Source organism: Notechis scutatus, chromosome 3, assembly GCF_049901735.1.
Source record: "Notechis scutatus isolate UNSWTSFEM ecotype Mainland chromosome 3, rNotScu1.2, whole genome shotgun sequence".
Taxonomy (NCBI): Eukaryota; Metazoa; Chordata; class Lepidosauria; order Squamata; family Elapidae; genus Notechis; species Notechis scutatus.
Window position 1 is genome coordinate 69,879,580 of NC_142011.1, and position 22,786 is coordinate 69,902,365.

At 36.5% G+C, this 22,786-nt stretch overlaps 2 protein-coding genes across 2 annotated transcripts in view; one reads left to right on the forward strand and one right to left on the reverse strand.

Annotated features, from left to right (window-relative positions):
- The window catches only part of RAVER2 (ribonucleoprotein, PTB binding 2), a 43,968-nt gene extending 41,773 nt beyond the window's left edge, over positions 1-2,195 (forward strand). Inside the window, exons 14-15 of the mRNA XM_087960409.1 lie at positions 329-454; positions 1,088-2,195. Of these exons, the coding sequence (XP_087816535.1) occupies positions 329-454; positions 1,088-1,234 (273 nt within the window). The 3' untranslated portion in view covers positions 1,235-2,195. The remainder of the gene's footprint in view (positions 1-328; positions 455-1,087) is intronic.
- Positions 2,196-4,422: 2,227 nt separating this feature from the next.
- JAK1 (Janus kinase 1) overlaps positions 4,423-22,786 on the reverse strand; it is a 54,510-nt gene continuing 36,146 nt past the window's right edge. Inside the window, exons 11-26 of the mRNA XM_026665982.2 lie at positions 22,348-22,471; positions 20,704-20,893; positions 19,552-19,658; positions 18,511-18,651; positions 17,901-17,988; positions 17,373-17,500; positions 16,369-16,504; positions 15,631-15,782; positions 15,043-15,193; positions 14,207-14,301; positions 13,342-13,534; positions 12,061-12,185; positions 10,902-11,074; positions 9,402-9,519; positions 8,620-8,730; positions 4,423-6,189 (exon numbers count right to left, since the gene is read on the reverse strand). Coding sequence (XP_026521767.1) covers positions 6,088-6,189; positions 8,620-8,730; positions 9,402-9,519; positions 10,902-11,074; positions 12,061-12,185; positions 13,342-13,534; positions 14,207-14,301; positions 15,043-15,193; positions 15,631-15,782; positions 16,369-16,504; positions 17,373-17,500; positions 17,901-17,988; positions 18,511-18,651; positions 19,552-19,658; positions 20,704-20,893; positions 22,348-22,471 — 2,134 coding nt within the window. The 3' untranslated portion in view covers positions 4,423-6,087. The remainder of the gene's footprint in view (positions 6,190-8,619; positions 8,731-9,401; positions 9,520-10,901; positions 11,075-12,060; positions 12,186-13,341; positions 13,535-14,206; positions 14,302-15,042; positions 15,194-15,630; positions 15,783-16,368; positions 16,505-17,372; positions 17,501-17,900; positions 17,989-18,510; positions 18,652-19,551; positions 19,659-20,703; positions 20,894-22,347; positions 22,472-22,786) is intronic.

A 22,786-nucleotide genomic window follows, 5' to 3' on the forward strand; every position in this document is an offset into this window, starting at 1 on the left:
ATAATGGAAAGAAGAAGGCCCCAACGAAAACAAAGATCATGAATTGTCACGTGGGAATTTAAGGCAGTGCCTACTATACGTAGCTATTTCATCTTTACAACAGCGCTGTAAACAAATTAGGCTGGGGGCCTAATGGGGGCCAGGTTAACTAGTGAACTTTAGAATCTAGAGAAAATCATGACTACAATCTCCTCTACTCCATTCTCCATACCAGAGATATACTTCTCTTTCTGAAAATTTATGTTATTAATTTCTTGCAGTAATTTGATTTCTTAATTGGTTATCAGCTTCCTAACACATATTTTTATTTTTACGTTTTGTTCTGCAGGAATCCAGTGGAGGAGTTTATGGTGATTATGGTACCTATTTACAGGTTATGCCTTCATATTATGCTGCAGCCCAAGGATTCTTCCATCCAAGCGTCTTGCCGTTTACACCTCAAAATCCCCTGAAGGTAAAAATATTTCTGCTGGAGCCTAAAACTATGGAATACATCAAACATAACCAACATTTAAGTAGCTACAACCCAGAGCTTCCAAAGTCCTATATCATGCTAAGATGCATTGAAGGATAAGTAGCAGATAAAATCTGGTGTTTTTTTTCATTACTACATTTTGAACAGATGTGTATTCTCAGCAGATATCTTGTGCTACCATTAAGAGTTCTGAGATAGTACTAATTTATTAGAGTTGCTGTGAATACTATTTGTCTTCGTTATTTTGGTAATGGAACTTTTCAGAATAAGCATGAAATTGGAACCAACTTAGGTCTCCTGTAGTCAGCAAAAGTCTACATTGCATTTTTACTTGTCTAGCCCTGCTCTAAAGAAAATAGCAGATCCTTCAAGAGCCAATGTACTCGAAGGGCAGCACTGGAAGCTGCATATAGATTCCTTTTCCACCAGCAGGAATACTTTATACAATTCCATCCAGGAATACATAATTCAGGGTATAAAGCTCTGGAACCAACTATTTATATCTGTTAAGATCACCTTCTTGTGTGAATCATGGTTAGAGTTTATCAAATGTCAAATTCAGCATTCTTTTGGTGTTGCACATTACTATAATTGACTTTTTATGATCCTTAGGTGCCGCCAGTAAAAAATGAAAAGCGGAGCTCCTCATACCTCATCACAAATCCAGAAGATAATCCGGTAGAATACGTTGGACCACATACTCAGAGCTCCGGAATGCATTATACAGAACTGTACCTTAAAAGAAAGCGTGTCTATTAAGATTTCTATCTATATACTGTAGATAACATGTGCAATAGTACCACAGAAATTAGTTTTGATAAGGAAAATGGTATGGGGAAGAGGCTGTTGTCTTCCAGATTAATTTGTTTTGTTGTTGTCTGGGCTGACAGTAATGTGTTTTAGAAGAATAGCAATCTTATGGTGTGAAAGCTAGGCTCAAAACAATGAAATAATGGAAGTTTCCTGCTGTCTTGCTGAGAAACTGCACTGAAACCCTTAAAAAGCAATAATGCTGGTCAATGATGTTTCAGGAAGTCTGATGATTTAAAGTCCTTGATTGAAGAGGATTAGTGTTTAATTCTATTATCTGTTTCACAACAATAATAATACACTATTATTGAGATGATTTACAACTTCCAAAATATATAAGTAAATAAAATTAGACAACTCCTAGCAGTAAATTAGGAAAATGTCAAGATACTCATGTCTTATTGAAAAATAACATTGTTGAAATATAAAGTATGTTATGATAAAGTTTCTGTGGAACTGAAGGACTGATACTAGATTTACGTTTGTAGATTTGGCCTTTGGGATTCTAAATTCTAAATCTAGAGGCAATATTTAAACACATTTTCAAATATAGTGTGTATGAATATATATTTAATATCCAGTTGGAGCTGAATTTATTACAGTCACTTGCATTTAATGAAAAGAATATGCTTTCCAGATGGTTCTTGCAAATATCTAATTTATCTCACTTCCAACTTGAAAACTCTTTTTGGTCACTTTGACAATTTGTGGGGACAGTCCCCGGAAGTAATACTTTGTACATACATGAAATGCTTCTGTTAATATGCTACTTTTATTTCTAACTGGTCTACTTTTCTTATGAGTGAAAATGTGTTTGAAACAGGCTTATTTACTACTGTGTGCTCACAGTATTGAGAATTGTAGTATGACCATAATATGGCTTTACCCATAAAAACTAAATATATTTAAATCTGATCGAAATGTTTATTGGGATTGTGCCACTGAGTTCAATAGCAGCTTAATTGCTGCAAGCAGCTGTTTTGTAGAATTAGACCTGTCATATTTTGACACTAAGCAATGGGTTTTGGTCGTATGTTCCTGGAAGAAGGAAGCCACTTCTGAAAGAAGGATGCCACTTCTATATTTATGTATTGGCCTCATTACATTTCCATTACCTTTTGACCAATCAAGCTCTTGATAAATAAACAGGCAAGTAAATGTTCTTACAAGCCTATATAGTTTAGTCCACTTCGCTCATATCGGAAGTTGAATAAGCTGAAGAATGTACACATTTGGCAACCAATCAACTTTTACTACTTGCAATTAGGTTACAGAAATTTAGGAAATAAGCAATTATGATAAGATTGTATTACCCGATTATATCTTTATCCTACAGCTCTTTAGATGGTTTACAAAGTGAACCTCCTCAAATGTATGCCTATAGCGAACGGAAGGGAGCAAGAAATTTCAATAACTTACGATACATCTCTACCTAGAGCTTTGTCTACAACTTTAATACTATAGTTCATGGATGTCAAACTTGATTTTATTGAGGGCAACATCAGGGTTGTGGTTGACCTTGGGGAGCTGGTTGGGGCGTGGCTGGGGTGGAGTGTGGCCAGCTCGTTGTTCTTGTCAGGAGTACCTGTGGAGGCCCAAGCAGGATGGGGGGGGTGATCATTGTCTCCAGCAGAGGAAGGCGGGACTAGGCCAAGTGCCAAAGCCTCGTCCTCCAGAGAAGCCTTGCCATCCCTCTCAGGCCATGCGGAGAACCACCAGATGGTGTGGGCTGCCGAGGGCAAGTGCTCAGTCAGCTCTTGAGGTCCCAGAGTACCAGGACCCTATAGCCCAGCCCAGCCCAACCCTGCTTCCCCAAGGGGGCTCCCGGATACGCTTACCTTGAGCTCCTGTTGGAGCTAAGGGGCCACCACGCCATCTAGACCCCACCCCCTGGGCATGCACACAAGAGTGAGCGCAAAAGTGCTGGCATCCTGGGTGAAAGGGAACTGTTCAGAAAGCAGTCAGTCTGTGGGGCAAGACAGTCCCAGGTCCCAGGATGCCAGGTCCCATGCGCACTCACAGTCTCCTGTTCTACCAGGTTGTAGATCAGCACCCAGTCAGCTTGGGATGGTTCAAAGTGCTGCAGTTGGGTCCTTCGTTGTTTGCAGGGTAGCCCCATGGGCCGGATCTGGCCTGTGGGCCTTGTGTTTGATACTTCTACTATGGTTCTACTGACATAACACAGCAGCAGGAATAATTATTTTGTCCCTGCCCTCAAATTGCGACTTTCTAGACCTATGCTAGACTTGAATAGAAAAAAAACAGAAATTTTTAAAAAGTGTCTTCTTCATTTCCTCATACAAGCTCAAACAGTAGTGCACTTCTTTGATTGTGAGCAACTTTATAAAAGGCTTCTTTGTACACATTATGGGAGGTTCTGCACAGAAGTCCTGTAGTAGGTAAGAGATCCTGCGGATTTTACTCCACTACTCATTTCTGACTCTAGGAGGTGGTGCTTATCTCCATTTAAAGGGCCATTGAGCCAGTACTGTCCGAAGACATTTCTGCGATCATGTGGACAACATGGCATTATGGTGCAGTTATCTTTCCACTGAAGTGGTACCTATTTATCTACTCGCATTTGCATGCTTTCAAACTGCTAGGTTGGCAGGAGATAATGCAAGGATGGATGCTCACCCTCTCAGTTTTCTAGCCAACAAGCCCAGCCTCTTAATTGCTGAGCCAATGTGCTGTAGAACTAATTCAGTAGAACTAGACTAAATTTCCAGCATGTATCCAGTAGTAGACTAACTTTTTAATATCCAGTTCTTTATTAAATAGTGCATGCAGCACCCTTACGCCAGTGGCTTCTATAAACATTTTTTAAAAATCCTATGCTACTTTTGCCAAGTTAACCAACTGCAGGCATTCAAGTTGATATGCATGAATAATCATAATCTTTTTGTGTCCTTTCTGACCTTGTTACACATAGCCCAGTGAGTCATGACTGGGGGCGGCTATAAATAATGTATAACAAATAAATGAATAAAATGGACAGTTATCAGGGAAATCGACAAGAAGAGGACAAAACACAAAATGCCCAACTGAAATGGACTGATCGCTTCAAAATATCTGAGTATAGGCTTGAGCACAAAGTAGTTGGAACATTTTTTTAAAAATGGATGAACATTTCTGGATAAAATCAAAAGGGTTTTCTTTAATGAAGAATAACAAAGTGCATATAGAGTATTTATAGATTACATTAAAGGACAGGAAATTTGAAAGATCGGTTAGGATAAAAATTACATTTTACATTATTGCAAATCCTCTATTAGTCCGTAAATGCAATATTTTATTTTAGGAAAGAATAGCTTCCTTTTAAAGAAGAATGCCCCTTATTTTTTTCAACCTAAAAAAGACTTCTGAATTGACAGCAAAAGGACCATCTGGTAAATCCCGTATCATGGCTCCTTTCCATGTACATGCATATTGCCATTTTCCTTCAACTAAAAATATAGGTGGTTTATTTAGATTCAACAGATTGGGTTAAGTCTACTTAGAATTGACCAATGAAATCAAAAGCCTTTCTTTAATAGTGATTAAATCTGGATCCAGCTCAAGAGCTTTCCAAATCTGTAAAATTCTATTCCTTTATACACTGCAGGTAAAATGCATACATTATTGTTGAATAATGTATTATAACATACTGTATCTATGGCAACACCCTTGTGCAGAAGGGGTGTTGCAGTTCAGAATAAAAGATACCCAGAGGTAACTTCTCTGGCTAGCTGCTTAGTTTGTTGATTTGGCTCATGACGTTTACTAAAAATATTATCAGGCATGAGGGGTATCACTTCAACATTGATATAATGCTTTTACATTTACCTATTATTTGGCTCACATATAAAAGATAGGTCTATAAAAATCCTGCATTCTGGGTAAGGTTCAGAACACCTACTGTATATATAAAAAAAAATCAAAGTTATTTGAGTGTTTCATTTGGAAATTTCCCTGGATAATAAAAGGAGCAACCATTGGCATTTGGCCATGGCCCAAGTATTCTAATTCAACATTCTTCCCCTAAGCAAAAATGACAAATTTAAACAGACGATTTCCTTAGCTTTCCATTTAAAGGGAAGTAAATAAACGAAAACATCAAACAATGCCTTAGGGATGAATGACTAGCAGAGACCTCGGCTCTATACATGTGATAGAGGCTATGTGGCACCAAGCATATAGGAAACAAGTTTACAAATACACAATATACAAAAAGAAATAGGCTCGGATATAAAGAACTAGTGCTTTCCCCATCAGTATGCTTTATAGTAATTTCTTCCTATGAATAGCAAGTATCCATAATATGATATAAACTTTTCCACTGTTAAGATGAGTTCAGAAGTATCCTACTCAATTAACGTGAGTAACTGAATTTGAAGGTTACAGATGCATATCCAAGCCTTCTCAGTGAATAGGAATATTTGTATGGCTCTTCTGGCAAAAACAGCATTAGCATTTTTGCATAATGTACATTTTTAAAAGCTTTCACAAAGAAGCAATGTAACACTGCATACCTCGAGGCCATTATTCTGACAAAACTTCTATTTTCTTTTTAAAATCCTGATAACATTCATATGTTGCGCAAGCCAATTACTATTTTCACCAGTTAGAACCTAAATGAATGGAATACAACAGTTCTGGCCATCACACAAAGGGTGACCCAATGCTTTTACCGCTTGGGTTGGCCGGGTAGCAAACTCTTATTTCCAAGCAAAAAGGAATTGCTGAATTGCAAAATTACAAAAAATCTAGCAACAGGCTGTCTTTTAAAAAATATTCAACAATAACAGTATAAAAATGTTGGATTATAACTTGGTAATGAGTGTTTCAAAGCCTTGAATCAGATTGTGAAAAGTTGTCCTTTCACCAGGGTCCTGTACCCAACACTTTCTCATCAGTTGGTTAACCTAGAAAATAAAAGGCACAAAGGTTCTTACCATGACATTTGCTTCTGAGGCTATGAAGCACACAAGACACGTTTTTTTAAAATCCTATATTAGCTAAAAAGAAGCAGGAAATTTGTTTCTATAACTATCTTAAGGGAACCCACTTAAGAGACTCTAATTATGCTTTCTGTAATTTGTAAGGTTATTAGAATATGCTAAAATTATCATACAGAATTATTACATGCTTCATTCCACGCTTGATGAAAAAAAGGAAAAAAGAAAATGAGGCCACCTGAAGAAAAGCATGGAGAAGATGTATGTCTGGTATACCTTGGCAGGCAAATAGCCCATTTGTAGCAGGGAGGTAAAAAATTAAAACATAAAGTCTAGACACAGAATAAGTAAGCCTTTGTGAAAAATGCAAACTTCCTTACTAGAGGAGAACTAATTTTTGAGACTATATAAATGTAAAGAGTATGGTGACTAGGAAGCTGCCTAAAGTAGTACGATTCTGGGATGCTGTCTTTAGTAACTCAAACGGAGTCCTTTGTAGGGCTCACAGGACCACAGACAGCTTGCCAGGCTAAGTCTACGTACAGTTGCTGGCAAGAATGCTGAATCATTTTAAGATGAGAAGCTGTCTACTGGGAGGATGCCAAATTATTCAAAACTGTAGATAAAACGTTACCATTTATTCAGCATGTTGGGTTTTATGCTTTTAATAGGTCTTCTCGGGAGAAAGATAATTTCTTTGCAATCTTTTGTGGGGAATTTCTTTCATAGAATTAGGCAAAGGGCTTTTAGGTAGCCTTTAGATGCATTGGTTGATGCTTTCGGATTGCTTCTAGCTTTCAGGATGAGATTTAATTCCTCCTTGCTTATGAAGGTCTTTGCTGGTTAACACATGATTTTGTGAAATGGGATAAGTCATGGATTCTAAGATGGACTATAAAATTTGAGTGGTGCTATGTCAAGTTTCCTTTGAATTTCAAACACATAGTCTCATATTGTATCACAGTCCCCTTCCTATCTCTGTTCTATTACTAGCACCTGAAGGACTGCTTGAAGTTCTAGTTCAGAGATAACAGGAGGGACCCTGTATTCAAGGAGCCTCAGTGGCACAGTGGTTAGAGTGCAGTACTGCAAGCTACTCCTACTGCAATTTGGCAGATCGAATCCCACTAGGCTCAAGGTTGACTCAGCCTTCCATCCTTCTGAGGTGGGTAAAATGAAGATCCAGATTGTTGGGGGCTATATGCTGATTCTGTAAACCGCTTTGAGAAGGCTGTAAAGCACTATAAAGCAGTATATAAGTCTAAGTGCTATTGCTATTCTAGTCCAATCCCTTGCTCCTGCAGGAAACCCTACACCATTTCAGACAAATGGCTGTCCAATCTCTTCTTAAAAACCTCCAGTATTGGAACATGCACAACTTCTGGAGGCAAGATAGCACAACATAATTTTTGTTACCTTTTTTAAGGAAACAAGGTAGGAGAAATCACAGTGTATCAGTGGAACGAAGGGCAGGAAATAATATCCATGCTAAAATCATCCAGCCTAGGACAATCAGGCTGCTTTCATGTAAACACTTGTGGCCTAATTCTTTGAGGCTGTTCTTTTGAACCGAGCCCCATTTAAGTATGTATATTTGCTTTTAGATGTTGAATGTAGGGAAATGAGTTGTTGTTTTTTAAACAGAAACTTACACAAACCATGTATACTTTATGGAGCCTTATCTGTTGAAGTTGTGCCAAGGAGGAGGTTATCAAGATATACATAAATGGCACCCATAAAAGCCCAGATATGCTATTAGCAAGGCTTAAAGTTGTAACTAAAATTTCCAATAAAATGACTACAAAAAATGTTTGGGGAAAAATGATCAAGGCTGGAATGCTCAACTATATTATAAAGAGAGGATTGTTTTCCCTCTGAATGGCTTCTGTATAAAGTAATGAGATCCTACTTATTTGCGATCAATGGATTTAAATATGGCATTCCATCCCTGTCCCCAAGCCCTAGAGGCAAATCACAAAGTTCTGCAGAAATTTTTGGGAAAAGGAAGTAGATCTTTTGGATAATTAAAGTGAAAAGGGGGACATTTACACTGAGTGGAATCAATACTTCGATTACAACGAGAGGAGTTGATTAACTAATTAACCCTGTAACTAATACAATTTTGGGCAAGTCAGGGATTTTCCCGTGACTCAGAGCAGGAACTTTCAGACAGCATATAACGAGGGAGTGTACAGATGCTCATTCGCCTAAGATTTGTGTAAATCTGTTATGGTTTAGTGCAGGGGTCTCCAAACTCGGCAACTTGTGAACTTGTTCTCAAGCCTTAAAGTTGCCAAGTTTGGAGACCTCTGGTTTAGTGTTTAAAAGTGTTGTCATTTTGATGACAGTTAAAAATGCTTTTATAAAAGGAACAAAGGCAAAAAAAACCATGTTTACCTCTTCTGGACAGTTTTTAGGACAAGGCAAGCGCTTCCCCTCTGCTAATATGCGTACCAGCCGCGTGACTGTCATCTGGCCTTGCGTTGGGCCAATCATATTCAGGAATTCCTGTGGGTTGGAAAATATATATACTAAGCAGCATTCCTCCCGATGAACAGTCTAATAAGATGGGCATGAATAGTAGCACAGCTTTTGTGTTGATAACTTCACGCGTGCCCTTGATAATAGAACCACAAATATTAATTGGCTTAAAAGGTCCAGAAATGCAGAAGAATGTTTGGACAGTTCAACCTATTCAGTTCAAACATTTCAGAATATATCTGGTAGCAGTGGTGGGATTCAAATTGTTTTACTACCGGTTCGGTGGGCGTGGCTTGGTGGGAGTGCTTTGGCGCGTAGCTTTCCCCACACCTACTGAGGCCTGCAGCGCCAATCAGCTGAGAGGATAAAGAAGAGAAATGCAGGGGCAGGTGGGAGGGCCCAACCTGCACTTTTCTTTCTCTTCTTTCTCCTCAGCTGACTGGAATTTTTTTCCTCCTCTCAGCTGATTGTCGGTTCTTTTTACTACCAGGTCAGTTGAACACACCATGACTGTTTAGTACGTAAAGTAAGATCCCCAGAAAAATGCTCTGAATATTTATGCCCACCCCACCCCCTTTTAAAAAACAAATTATGGGCAATGTAGCATTTCAAAAACTACCTCCTGCAAGGGAGAATCCCCTGTGAGATCCTGAGCATCACACTAGGGAAACAAAAAAAAATATTTTATTGCTACTTACCGCCATTGGACTGCACTCAGAATCACAGTAAGTTAAAAGCTCATACAGGGTCACTCCAAAAGACCAGACATCTGAAGCAATATAGAATTTGCTCTGTAATAGGCATTCAGGGGCATACCTGCAAACGGAAGAGATTTGTTAGTTATTATTATTTAACTGCTATTATTTAACACTGTTGCCCGATGTTTACCCAATTAATAATGGGAAATGTTTGATTTCTGGGCTGTAGAGATAAAGTCATCACAATGTTAATTTTTTAATAATGTTTGTTAATGTTTAATCATAATTGTTAAGTCAATCCTAGAACAAAGGGTTGAAGAACAAGCAGAAGGGTTATGCCTCAGTTGAAGAGAAAACAAAAAAGGAAACAAACTGAAATGTAAGCAATAGATTACTGAAAATAAGCAACTGTTAGAGCAGAAAAGGAAAAAAAAGGTTTTAGGAGATGAGACTAAGGGCCAATTCAAAAGTTTCTTTAACAATTCCTATTAGGCCTAAGTAGGTAGGCAATTTGATGCTCCCCCAACAGTTCTGGCACAACAATAACTTTCAAAGTTGGTTTTGTAGCCCAAAGCATTTGGGGGGAGGGGCTAGGTGCTTGCCTCCATTTAAACAGTAATGGAAGCAAATACTATGCCTTTATTTGTTCATGTAACAGTAACCTTGAAACTGTAATAATATAGATAATATAATACTTTCATTTTAGGCCAAACCCATATAATTAACTCAAGTGATTTTTACCAATCATGTCTTCCAGTTATAGGTTGTCCTCAAATTACAATAGTTCATTTAGTGACCGTTCAAAGTTACAACATCAATGAAAAAAAGGTGACTTCTGACCATCTTTCACGCTCACAACCGTTATAGCAACCCGCTGGTCACACGATTTACATTCGAACGCTTGACAACTGAGTCACATTTATGAGTTACAGTGTCCAGGAATCATGCAATCTTGTGACTTTCTGACAAGCAAAGTCAATGGGGAAATCAGATTCATTTAACAACCATGTTATTAATTTAACAGCTGCAGTGATTCACTTAACAAAGTCGTAAAATGGGGCAAAACCCACTTCACAAATTTCTCACTTAACAACATAAATTTTGGACTCAATTATGGTCATAAGTTGAGGACTACCTATATAAGGAGGGATATTTTCCTTGCTTATTCTACTCCAGTGTTCCCCAATCTTTCCGGCTCTGCCAACCAGCAGCAGCAGGAAGAGATGGTTTCACACATATGTGCGCCACTTGTACAAATGCAGCTTGCATGGCCCAGTTCCCAATGGGCCGCGGCCCAGGAGTTGGGGACCCCTGCTCTACTCCATTCTAGGACCTTTTCAATGGCTGACTACAGAATAGCACAAAGGTATCACTGAACCAGGAAGCCTAGGATTAGACAACAGAATAGTCCACAGTGACACAGAAGGGGTTCATTCACTTGAGCCAACTCCTTTCTTGAAGGAAAAATAATTGCTTAGGTTCCTACTGGTCGTCTCTTACCAGAACACAGGGCTGTCTCGATCATCATTCACTTTGTAATATTCCTTATCAGTTTCAATGGCTTTAGTCAGGCCAAAGTCTCCAATCTTTACTCTCTGCTCATTTTCAACTAGAACATTTCTTGCTGCTAAGTCTCGATGAACGTACTGTCGAGATCCAAGATAATCCATTCCCTGAATGAAGAAACAAACAATATGAAGTCAATTTTATTCTCTTCTGGCCGCAGACCAATCCCTTCGAGCAGTGGATCTCTACCTTTTCTTCATCATTGATCCCCTTTAAATACTTTTCGTGGCCACAGATCATGGCCATGGACCCACAAGACTTAAGACTGAAATCATAACATTTCTTCAAGTCTTCATGGACCCCCTGTGACAAAAATCACAGCTCCCCCGCAGGGGTCTGCAGATTACAGGTTGAGAACCACTGACTTGAGACATTATCTTCTTTAAAGGGTTTTCTTTAAAGGGCTATGTCAAATACCTTTATTTTCATTAGATGGACTGTTTAAAGAAACAACGTTTTATAGAAGTGAAAAAATATATTAATTAAAGAGAGCCTTGTTACATATGCAAATGTTCTTTTAATGCAAGGGTGCATAACATGGAACTCCTCCCCTACCAAAGAATGCCAAGTTTCTGCATAAAAGGAAGTTCATGTGTTTTGTATAATAAAAGTACCACGCAGTTGAAAAACTGGGAACAGAAAAAAAGTAAAGGTCCAAAAATCAGTATTCCATATTTAGTGTATTTTACATGAAGTATCTCGGGAGGTATGAGAAGTAAAAACTTTTCTGTGATAGACCCACCAATTCCCCTCTCAGTGACACAAATATTTCTCTCTATAACTTTGAAACCTCTTACTCTTGTGGGCTTTTAACAGTTGCTGTTTTTTCTCTAACCCAATCTTTTATTCATCTTAATGCTGCCTCCATATATAGTTTAACGTAGTGTTGTCTTCGTGGTTCTTTAACTTGATTTATTTTTTTAAAGATTGTACTTTAAATGGCCTCATGGGGACTTTACCCTAAAAGAGGAAATATGCTAAATAAATATTCTAGGAGAAACTAAAGTGTTATTTACGAGTAATTATTTCAAACACTTACTGAATATGCTAATTGGAAAGTAAAGTGTCTCACTGTCTTCTATTAAATACCTACCTTGCAAATTTGCACAGCATATTTCAGTTGTTGTTTCAGGGAGATCTTACTTTTGTTTCGAGGGAGATACTCTTTCAGGCTCCCAGAAGGAAGAAATTCCATGATAAGCTTAATTCCGTTACCACCTTGTATTTAAAACACACAAATTATTTCAACCGACTGTAGGAATACCACGGCCTATTTTAAATGCTTTTCTTGATCTTCTGTCACTTAGCTAATCAATCTACAGGTGGCCCTTGATTTATGACCAGTCGCTTAGCAACTGTTTGAAGTTAAAACCTACCTGAAAAAAGGGATTTACGACCAGGATCCTAAATTCCAACTGTTCCCTCCCCAGTCACATGACCATCCCTTCAACACTTGACAACATAGTCTCATTTACAACTGTTTGCAGAACCCTGCAGTCACGTGACCATATTTTATTTTATTTTATTTTATTTTACAAAACCACACCATATTGAATTATGCATTTGCACTTATAATCACCAGAAAAATAATAGTAAAATTAGGTTGATCACATGACTAATCCATTTTGTGAGTTACAACTTATGACTGTAATGGGCAGGCTCCATTATGGGTGTAACTCAAGGACTACCTGCATTAGATACCTTAGCTGTCAAAGCAACTCTATGTGGTGCGCATGCTAATAATTAATTAAAACAGGACAAGAGTATCCATTAGAATTACATCTAAAAATATGTTTAACACATTATTTTAGCTAGAAAGAAGAAAATGTTTGCCTTTTTATCAGATTTTCCAACAATTACTCTAAGCAACTGAAGGGATGATGCCCATGAAAATATATTACAAATAAGTCTTGAATCAAATCTTGCGTATTTATTGTATGTTTTCAACCACAAAGCTCTCTTTTACATATTATGGGCAATGCAACTTACTTTTCTGTGAAATTCAGGAAGAAGCCCTGAGTCAACAAGTATTTGTTAATAATTTCCTGAATAATTTGGTGTATTTCAGGTACAATTAATATTTCTGAGCACTCCTAAAACAGAATTCTGGAGCATAAAGGTTGGTTGGTACTGGTATTCAGTATAATTGCAGTGGCAGCTTAAGTTACAGATTTAATTACAATCATAATTTAACAGAACATGGTTTTATAATGATGCAGGTACCATTTATTGGGGAAAAATTTTTTTTTTAACTGAGCCACTGCTTAATTGAGGTGGAAGGAGGATTTCTGTCATCAACAGTTAGGTCATCCTCTAATTTGGAAAAGGAACATTTTATAAAAGTAGAAGCAAATAAATAATTTATAGACATTACCATCTTCGGTGCAGATTCCTTTGTATTTCACAATGTTTTCATGATAAAGGTTCCTTAGAATTTCAATTTCCTTCTTAAGATCAGCGATATGATTCCCGCCGCAATCAGGTTTCAGTGACTTTACAGCTACTTGTTCTCCTGTGTTATCACCTTCAGGGTCATACCTGCAGAGTTCAACTTTGCCAAAATGGCCCTGGTTTCAAAAGAGAAAATAAACATTGATTCAGAATATATTTTATGCCCTTCTGTTCAAGACAGTTACAAGTTATTGTGACAATAGTCCATAAATATCCTTTGTTATTTAAAATGGTCATGTAAAAATTACCCCCCCCCCCCACACACACACATACGCCTTTAAGCCATGGGGATGTTGTTACCTGCCCACTCCTTTCTCTTTTTCCATCAAATAAATCCTCCTGGACATTTCATACCATGGTTTATCTTTACAAAACTGCTTTGCAACATAACCGTTTCCTTACTTACCAATAAGAGATGGTAAAATGTTCAGAGAGTTTTGAGCCCTCCACACCCATCTCTAATAATATTCTTCTTTGCTCTCACAAGCCTTCACAAGAACTATCTATATTATTTATAATCACATTTGTCACAGAGAATGTTAATTTCCAAACAAGATTGATTCTATTAGAAAATACTTTTTGGAAGTAGTAGGAGATAACTATAGCATACTAATGTTAGTAAAAGAAAAATGCAGTTATATTTTTTCAAACACCTGTTACAAGCTCAAAGGAAGAGAATATCCTCGCTGTTTCATATTACTTCTTACATATCATTAGTTTGAATAATCAATACTGTATAATAATAATAATAATAATAATAATAATAATAATAATAATAATAATAATACCTCTCCTAAATCACGGATCCTCTTCAAGAAACGCTTTTCAAATATTGTAGGATCAATCTCTGCATTTGGCTTCTTCTCAGAGACAATATCAGGATCTGACACAGACAGAAATGTGTCTACATAAATAATTACTCAGATTTTAGATTACAAGTATTTGCTATCGTTACCATATCCCATATCTGGCTGTAAAGATGTACTACATTTAGTTTACTGATTCCTCTTAATACTCCCAGCCAACCACAGCTGCTATTTTTTCTCATGTGATGGGAAACTGTTTTGAGAAAGAAGGCAGGCAGCTTCAAGTGGCAAAGGAAAACTAGAAGCAATGGGCTAGTGATTAGAAGCCACCAACTCCAATCTGGCTGGCAAATTAAACTTTGTGTTCTATTTCCAGAATTTAACAGTCCAATTTGTTGCAGCAAGTCAGCAGAATCGCAACAAAGTTAATAGATAAGACCTATTAAGTGTAATTGTAGTAGATAAATTTCAATGTTTCAAGCACTGGCAAAGACAAAGGGAGTTATTGTATTCAGGCCAAGCATATTGGATGTGTTTATTTTTCATTTCTGCAAGTTGCTTCCAGAACTGTTAAAAAGGTAGGATTTTACTCCATGGGAGATAAAATCCAAGTCATGATATTACTAACCCTTAATATGGGACTATTATACTTATACTTGCTGACCTGCAGTACTTTCTCTGGTTCTAAAGAACTCTACAATAAGTTTCTTTGAATTCTGAGGTGACAATTTGCACATTTAGCTTTGTTACAGAATACTACTAAGCCCAGGAGGTATTATTTGCCCATCATTAACGGGAGGAGAAGGAAGAGTCCTTACTTTGCTCTTCTAGCTTATTGATATCCCGCATAATTGCTCTAAAGAACGGCCTCTGACTTGGATCATAGTGCATGCACTGCTTCATCAGGTCAGCCAGCTCCTTGCATGATGGGGCTGGAAGAATGAAGTGACCTTCATAAAATCTCTCCTTCTGCAAAAATGAAATGAAAACAGTGGCATTAATCACAAAACTAGGAAATAAACCTCTCAGTAAAAATTCAACAAAAGATATCTACAAGTAACGTTTTCTGAAGCTTAATACCTATCATAGAATTGAATTTTTTTTTTATTGTAATTCAGGTTACCCACAAATGACTGAGTAAAGTTCCCTTCTAAAGTTGCCAGTGAGTATGCGTTTTCCAATGTTAGTGAATACTAACACAGATATTGGACGTATTAACAAATGCTGTGAGACTGAAAAATCTATTTCACTCTAGAAAAAGTTCACTTTTCCACTTGTGTTGCCAAGTTTCGGTGGGAGAACTAAAAGATGTTTCCACACGCTGAAGACAAACAAGAAAAGAGTTTCTTCCTTTGGTAGCAAGTCACCAAGAAAAGAATGCCCGCTTGATTTTCCCAGAATCTCACCTCTGCTAAGGTTTTGTCTTTAAGTGGTACTTCTCCATTGTAGCAAATTTCCCATAAAGTGGTCCCAAAACTCCATTTATCTGCTGCCACATTTAGATTTTTGGAATTTTCCACACATTCTGGAGCCAGCCAAGGAATGCGCTCCACACATTCTTAAAGGAAAGAGTGAGAGAAATTTTGGAATGAATTGTTATATAGTGATACTCTATATGGCATACTTAACTAAACTTGATGTATCTGAACATGGAAGGCCCTTACTCTGGCATGATGCCAGGCCCTCCTCTTAGCTGTCCTTGAATGCTGATATAGGAGAGGCCAAAATCCCTGTGACTCTGGGCACACAGAAACAACAGAGCATGTGCTTCTCCAATGCCTGTATTACAGAGATATTCGTACTAGCCATGTCTTACCAGTACTGCATAAATATCCAAAGGGCCTAGGAGAATTCTATTCCTCTTGCTACTGTCAGATACCAACCTTACTGTAATACACAATTGTAAAATCTATTAAAAGTTCACTGAATTCCACTTGTCCTGCCAATTTAGTTGCAGGTTGCTAGAAAACTCTGCCCACTTTCCCCATTGGAACATGATTCAACAACTAGTGTCAGTGAGGAATAATAAAAGTTGGTCAGAGTAAAGGCTGAACCAGTTAGCATAGACATGTAGAAGTATTCGTGTTTCAATACAATTAGAGGGTATTTTTCTTTCGTATCTACATATGTACAAGTAGTTTTACCTTGTCTAGATAGCACTGTAACTGGAATTCCTGGGTCACTTAACTTTATGAAAGGTCCATATTCATTTCCGATTCCTTCTCTTGCTAACAGTATATTTTTTGTGCACACGTTTCCATGTACTAAGTTTTTGTCCTCCTGCATTTCAGAGAGATTAATCAATATTTCAACCACATGTTAAATACTATCAGACAGCATGAAAAGGTGCTGGAACAGGTTCACAGAACACAAAGCCTTGGATCCTAAGAGGAGTTATCTAATCAAAATTCATGGAAGGAATGTTTCCTATTTTCTTCTCTCCATTCCTAATGATTTCAATGTTAAAGCCTCTATTGAAAAGACTTTGGGAGAATCAAAAGTGCCAGTAAGGAATAGGCAAAAGATATACAAACCAATCTTTCACACAACTTTCTTATTTATTTTAGGATCCAAGCAAACAATCTCTTTTTCAACATGGTACAAAACAAGAATCACCATACTGCATCACAAATGCAAAAAATGGTTTTACAAAAGATGCTAAAGATTTACATTCTATTTTTGAACTCAAGCATATCAAGAGTCATTCTTTCTACAGTCAAAATTCCCCCATTCATGCAATGCCTCCAACATTTGCAGATGTATTAAAAATTCCATCTTGACATTTCTAGACAAGAACTGAGCATGCTCAGTGAACCTAGAATGTTGTTTAAATATGGCAGGGCAAGAACAAAAAAGGAAGGGGAATATCTAAAAATCTGGGGGTGGGGGAAGGCAAAATTTGATCACGTTGTCCTCATATCTACATTAAACAATGCAGATAATTTACTTACAGAGCTGAAGGAATTTGGCCAAGATCACAATAATTTAAACCAAATTTAAAGCAAACCTCATAAACACACAATTTACTACTTCATGACATACTAAATGCTAAAACCTGAAAAGGCTTGCTTAGCAGCTGTGAATCGGTAATGTGTGATACAAAACCAGGAGTCAGAACAGGTATTGGTAGATGATATCTAGGACTTACCAGGTAGCTCAAAGCACTTGCCAACTGTTTAGCTACTTTGAATTTCCAAGGTGTTGTAAGAGCATCACTCCTACGGTGCATAAAAAGATCCAGAGGCCCAAACTCAACTAATTCTTCCACCATAATGTCTAAAGCCACAGGAAAAAAAATATAGATCGGACTAAAAATGGATAAAAAAATACAGTTCATGTCATTCAGTCTTCAGTGCATTTTGTTTAGGGGAGAGAAATCATATGAAAAGGAAAGATGAGTGGGAAATTTTAAGGCAGAATTAGGACTGTGGTCAATAGGCTAACTTTATCCCAAGGCTAAGTGGGGATTCCGATACCATGTGTGTCTTTTTGGAGATCCCCTTGCCTCCACACACCCCCGTGGGCTCCAAATAAAACAGACTGCTCCTAGAACTAATCATTGGGAAGGGGCAAAATGAAATTGAAGACCTCTTGCAGTCATAAACTATCCCTGTTCCATATAGCTGATTAAGTCACTGTTTCTGCTTGAAAAGTTGTATTCAGAGAGTTGACTTACTTTCTACATCACGCACACAAACTCCATGAAGCAGGACAATGTGCCTATGAGATATTTGTCTCATCATACTGGCTGTCTCAAAAAACGCCTGTAAAAAAACATACACATTTCATGGGTGACATCAACAAAAATGATCCAAACAGAGTTATCATCTCCCCAGTACCTTTATCTACTAACAATTTGGGAAGGCTCCTACTTAACCATTGTAACAAGAGATAGCCCTGTCTACAATACCAAAAGGAGGGATTCCTAGTATAAATGCATCTAATGGAAGAGGTTCTGTACTGATATATATTCTGAAGCAGTGAAACGTTCGTTTGCACAAATTATGGATAGCTGTGCAATCCCACCAAAAACATCCCACAAAAAAAGTCACAGCAACAGGTGCTCCCCAACTGACCCTCTCCCCCGCCTTCTGAGTCACCTTTTCCTCTTCAGATCTGCACAACTCAACTGAATATATGGTTACAAACATCAAGGACAAAATGCCTGAAACAGTTTTCAGTATTTATATTTATAGCTTTTTTGTTTCAACCCCAACATTAAAAATATCATACAAAAGAGAACCATCAGTAATAGACTTTTACATAGTAACCTTAGGGAAACCTACCAGAGAAATGTCTCTGTGGCTTGGATCCAAGACTTTCAGCAGAACTTTTATCTGTGTTTCCCCCTGATAACTTTCATCATCCTTATAGCTAAGAATCCCAGAGTAAATCTGTGTTCTTGTTCCTCTGCCAAGATGTTCACCCTAAAATACAAGATAAACCCAAACATTGTATCAAATATGCATGTTTGATTTTTGACTGCAACTCCTGCAAGTGGGGGGAAATGTAAACATTTTCATTGTAAGAGGCAGTAAATATACAGTATTCTTTGATAAACAGAATAACAAAAGTCAGATGACTTTAATTTTAATTGAACTGACTGTGCTAGAAAAATTAGGTATTATATTGAACAAACAGCTACCTCCATATAATATTTATGGGACTTTAAAACTAATAGTCACTGTCTTTTTCTGTTGCCAATTACTTTGGTCAAAAATATTTATGCTAACCCGTTATGCCAACTCTGGGAAATTTCTAAAGCATGAACAAGCCAAAAAGACAATGACAGATTGGCATTACCAAGACATAAGCAGTTAATAGTAACAAAAACTGAAAGCTACAGAATTCCTTCTGATAGTGCTAAAAAGGATATTGGGAAGACAGAACTTATATAATATTAAACTATGGTTCAACATCTCTCCAGATCATCCCTATATATCTGTATTTAGCAAGAATGTGAATCTCATACTGTATACTTTTTGATATGAATTCAATATTTCCCTTTTTGTTTTGCTACAAATCATTCCCTATTTCAAGTAATTCTTTGTAAATGGTCTCAAAACAGATCAGAAAAATTAACCGGTAAGTGTAGTGCATAAAATAACTTGCAAGACTTGAGGGAATATTCGTATCACTTAAAAAACACAAAGAAGCAGAACCACTCAAACTTTCATAACTAATTAGTATGAGTAATATATTCTCATACTCATATAGTATGAGTAAATATATTATGCAATGAGTTTTGCCAGATTTTCTTAGACATCACTGCAAGTCTTCATGAAAGAATGTATGTATAAATTTTAAAAGATTTTGCAATCACTTACTTGCTTTATTTCTTCTTTAAGTATTCGATGAAAACTCAGTTGACCTAAAGGACAAACTGGCTGCCACTCTTGGGACTTTTTTGTAGCTACTAGCAAATTGGAAATTTCTAGAAAGAAAAAGAAAACCTCTCAAATATATTTGAACAGATTGCCATCCAAATTTATTGCAATACAAAATAATCCTTAATAATGATTAATAATCCTCCAAATGATTGCCAGCTTTGGATATTTTCCAAGTAAAGAAATACCAATATAACTTAGGATCAAACCTATTCCACAGAAGGTAGATGTTTGAATTTGATTTTTATTATGAAAATCAACTTTCAGGTACAAATTTTACTAAATAATTCAGTATAAGTCATTGTCTTCTTCAGCACAACTTCATATCTCAAGGCAGTTATCAGATTAGTGCATAAAATGACATTGTCAAAACAAATCTACATTAATTTAAATTTACAGCTGCTATCCAGAACAGTTCTACCATAGAATAGTTGGTTTTTACTGAAATATTTCACACACAAGATTAACTTCATTCAACTGCACTTATATAAGCCTTTATTGTTCTGCTGAATGTACAATCCATCCTTCTCTAAACAATAGTAGAATGGCTATTTAACCTCACTGAACACAATGTTTGGCTGAACTATTGTGTCTTTCCTAAGAATATCTCCTAGGAATATCTCCTAAAACTTGTGATGTCTAAAAGAATCTGAACTGTTGTGGGATCATTATTCTGTCTGTTAATATCAAATTAACATGCTAATTAATATTAAGGCCAGGAGTTTAGGCATTTGTTGCACCTTTTGGGATTATTAGCTTCAGCTGCAAAACAAACATTTAATTTAATTAATTTTATGCCACGCATCTCACCTACAGAATGATTACATATTTATAACATGTAATTCCTCTTTTCTATATTAAGTACATTCTAAGTATCTAATCCCGACCTTTAGTTCTGAACAAATCTCAATTATTTAAAGAGAACTGATTTGCTTGGGATTGAATAATCTCATTCTAAGAATATAAAGGCATGTATTATTTATAATATCTATATATTTGCAAAAAAAAAAATAGGATCCTGATGAAACAATCTATTTTGGTGGGGAAAAAGGGGGTTAATATGAATACATAAAGCTAACTTAAAAACATTACCTCTTGGTTTTGGCTGAACGCATCTCTTGAGAGTAAAGACTATCTCATCTGTTCTCAGGATCTGTCCTTTTAAGTGGTCCATCAACTCTTTAAGTGATGGAAAAAATTTATCAGATCCATGCAAGAGACATCCATCCTTCTTCATTTCTATCTGGAAGTTCTTATACTGTTTGGGAAGATTCATTGAGTGCTTTGGAGAATGAAGGAAAAGTAAAGTAAAAGAAATCACTAAGTGAATTCAGGTAAAACACAGATTTATGTTTGTGTCTGAATAGAATAGAATTCCTTGTTGGTGAAGTGTGATTGGACACACAATGAACTTGTCTTTGGTGCATATGCTCTCAGTGTACATAAAAGATAAATTCGTCAAGAATCATAAGGTACAACACTTAATGATAGTCATAGGGTACAAATAAGCAATCAAATCATACTAGGAAACAATCAATATAAATCGTAAGGATACAAGCAACAAAGTTACAGTCATACAGTCATAAGTGGGAGGAGATGGATGATAGGAAAGATGGGAAAGATGATAAGATTAATAGTAATAATGCAGACTTGGTAAATAGTTAGTGTTATTTGTTTAGCAGAGTGATGGCATTCGGGGGGAAAACTGTTCTTGTGTCTAGTTGTAAGAGAATGTAGTGAATGAAATAAAATCCCACTTGAGACTGATCATTTGCAATATCATCTGGTGAAACTTTTAAATACAAGCTTAAGACCACATTGGAAACCTTGATGAAACTCAAAAAATGTATTAAGGCAGCTTAGACGTAGACAAGACAGAAATAGTTAATGTGCTCCCAACAGATAATATGCAAATGCCTATGCTTGCCCCACATCACATTTTGCCCTTTGAATCCAGGTAATTACACAAATATGGTTTTTATAATCAAATATCAACTCCATCAATAGTTTTCAATATAAAACATAAATTAAGATTCCAGATTACTATGGATGCCAGGGTGTATATGATTCATTAGTGGAAACTTCAGTTAGTTCAAAACAGAGCAACTAAACTGCTCATTGGAACTGGCCAATACATACATATTATACCAGTTCTTTGCTATGACAGTGGTTGCTAGTCCATTTCTAGAATGATTCAACATGCTGGTTTTGACTTTTCAGACTTAAAATGGCTTAAGTAACTAGATACTTTCTCCCTTGTGTACCTATTCAGATCTTGAAATCATATAATGAGGTGTGTGGTATTTTTATTCTTCTTTTTTTTTTAAATTATTACATATCACTTTTTTTTCTAAAACAGTTTTATTGCAATCTGCCCAGACAGCTGTATTCAAATAAATAGTTACCACACCTCCAATTAATATATTAGCAATATATGCTTTCACTCTAGTAAGAACAAATTAAAACCATAATAAGACTAGGATTGGCAATCCCTGTCAATAGTTATACCCTAATGGAAAAATAAGTAACAGAGCTTAACTTCTTTTTAAAATTGTCAGTTATCACCAAAGAAACTGACAGGAAGCTCAGCTATTCCATGCTTGCTAAGAAAGAAATTTCACAGTCATTTTTTTGAATCATTAATGGCAAGAGTATCACTTCTCAAGCCAATTCTTCAAATGTTATATTACCTAGATCAAAGGGATTTAAAAAGAAAATTACTGGACCCCCTCATACCTCTGAATATTCTGTACATATCACAGTCAAGAGAATGTTGCTGAAGTCTGTACAGCTCCATCTCAATACGTACGTCCCTTCTTCATTGCCTTCCTGTTTCAGCTTATTGATAGCATATTCTGTGCTGAAAGTCGTTTGAGAAAAGTGATTAATAAAAAATAATAATAATAAAATATGTAAACTTTTCTTTGTTGTTAGAAATATAATGGCAGGGGCCATAAAATATTTGAAATGTTGAAAGTTTGTTACAAGTTATAAAATGGCTTTTCCCTAGCCAAATGAACAGAGTAGTTCAGTTTTCATAAACCCCAAAATTGAGAGGCTCAAATGAGGGAAGCTAAAATGAAAATAATTAAAAAAAATAAAAAAGCAAGTGTTTTATAAACTATAATGACTGGCTACAAAAAATATTGTTTTAAGATCAGTTTCTGAAGGGAGA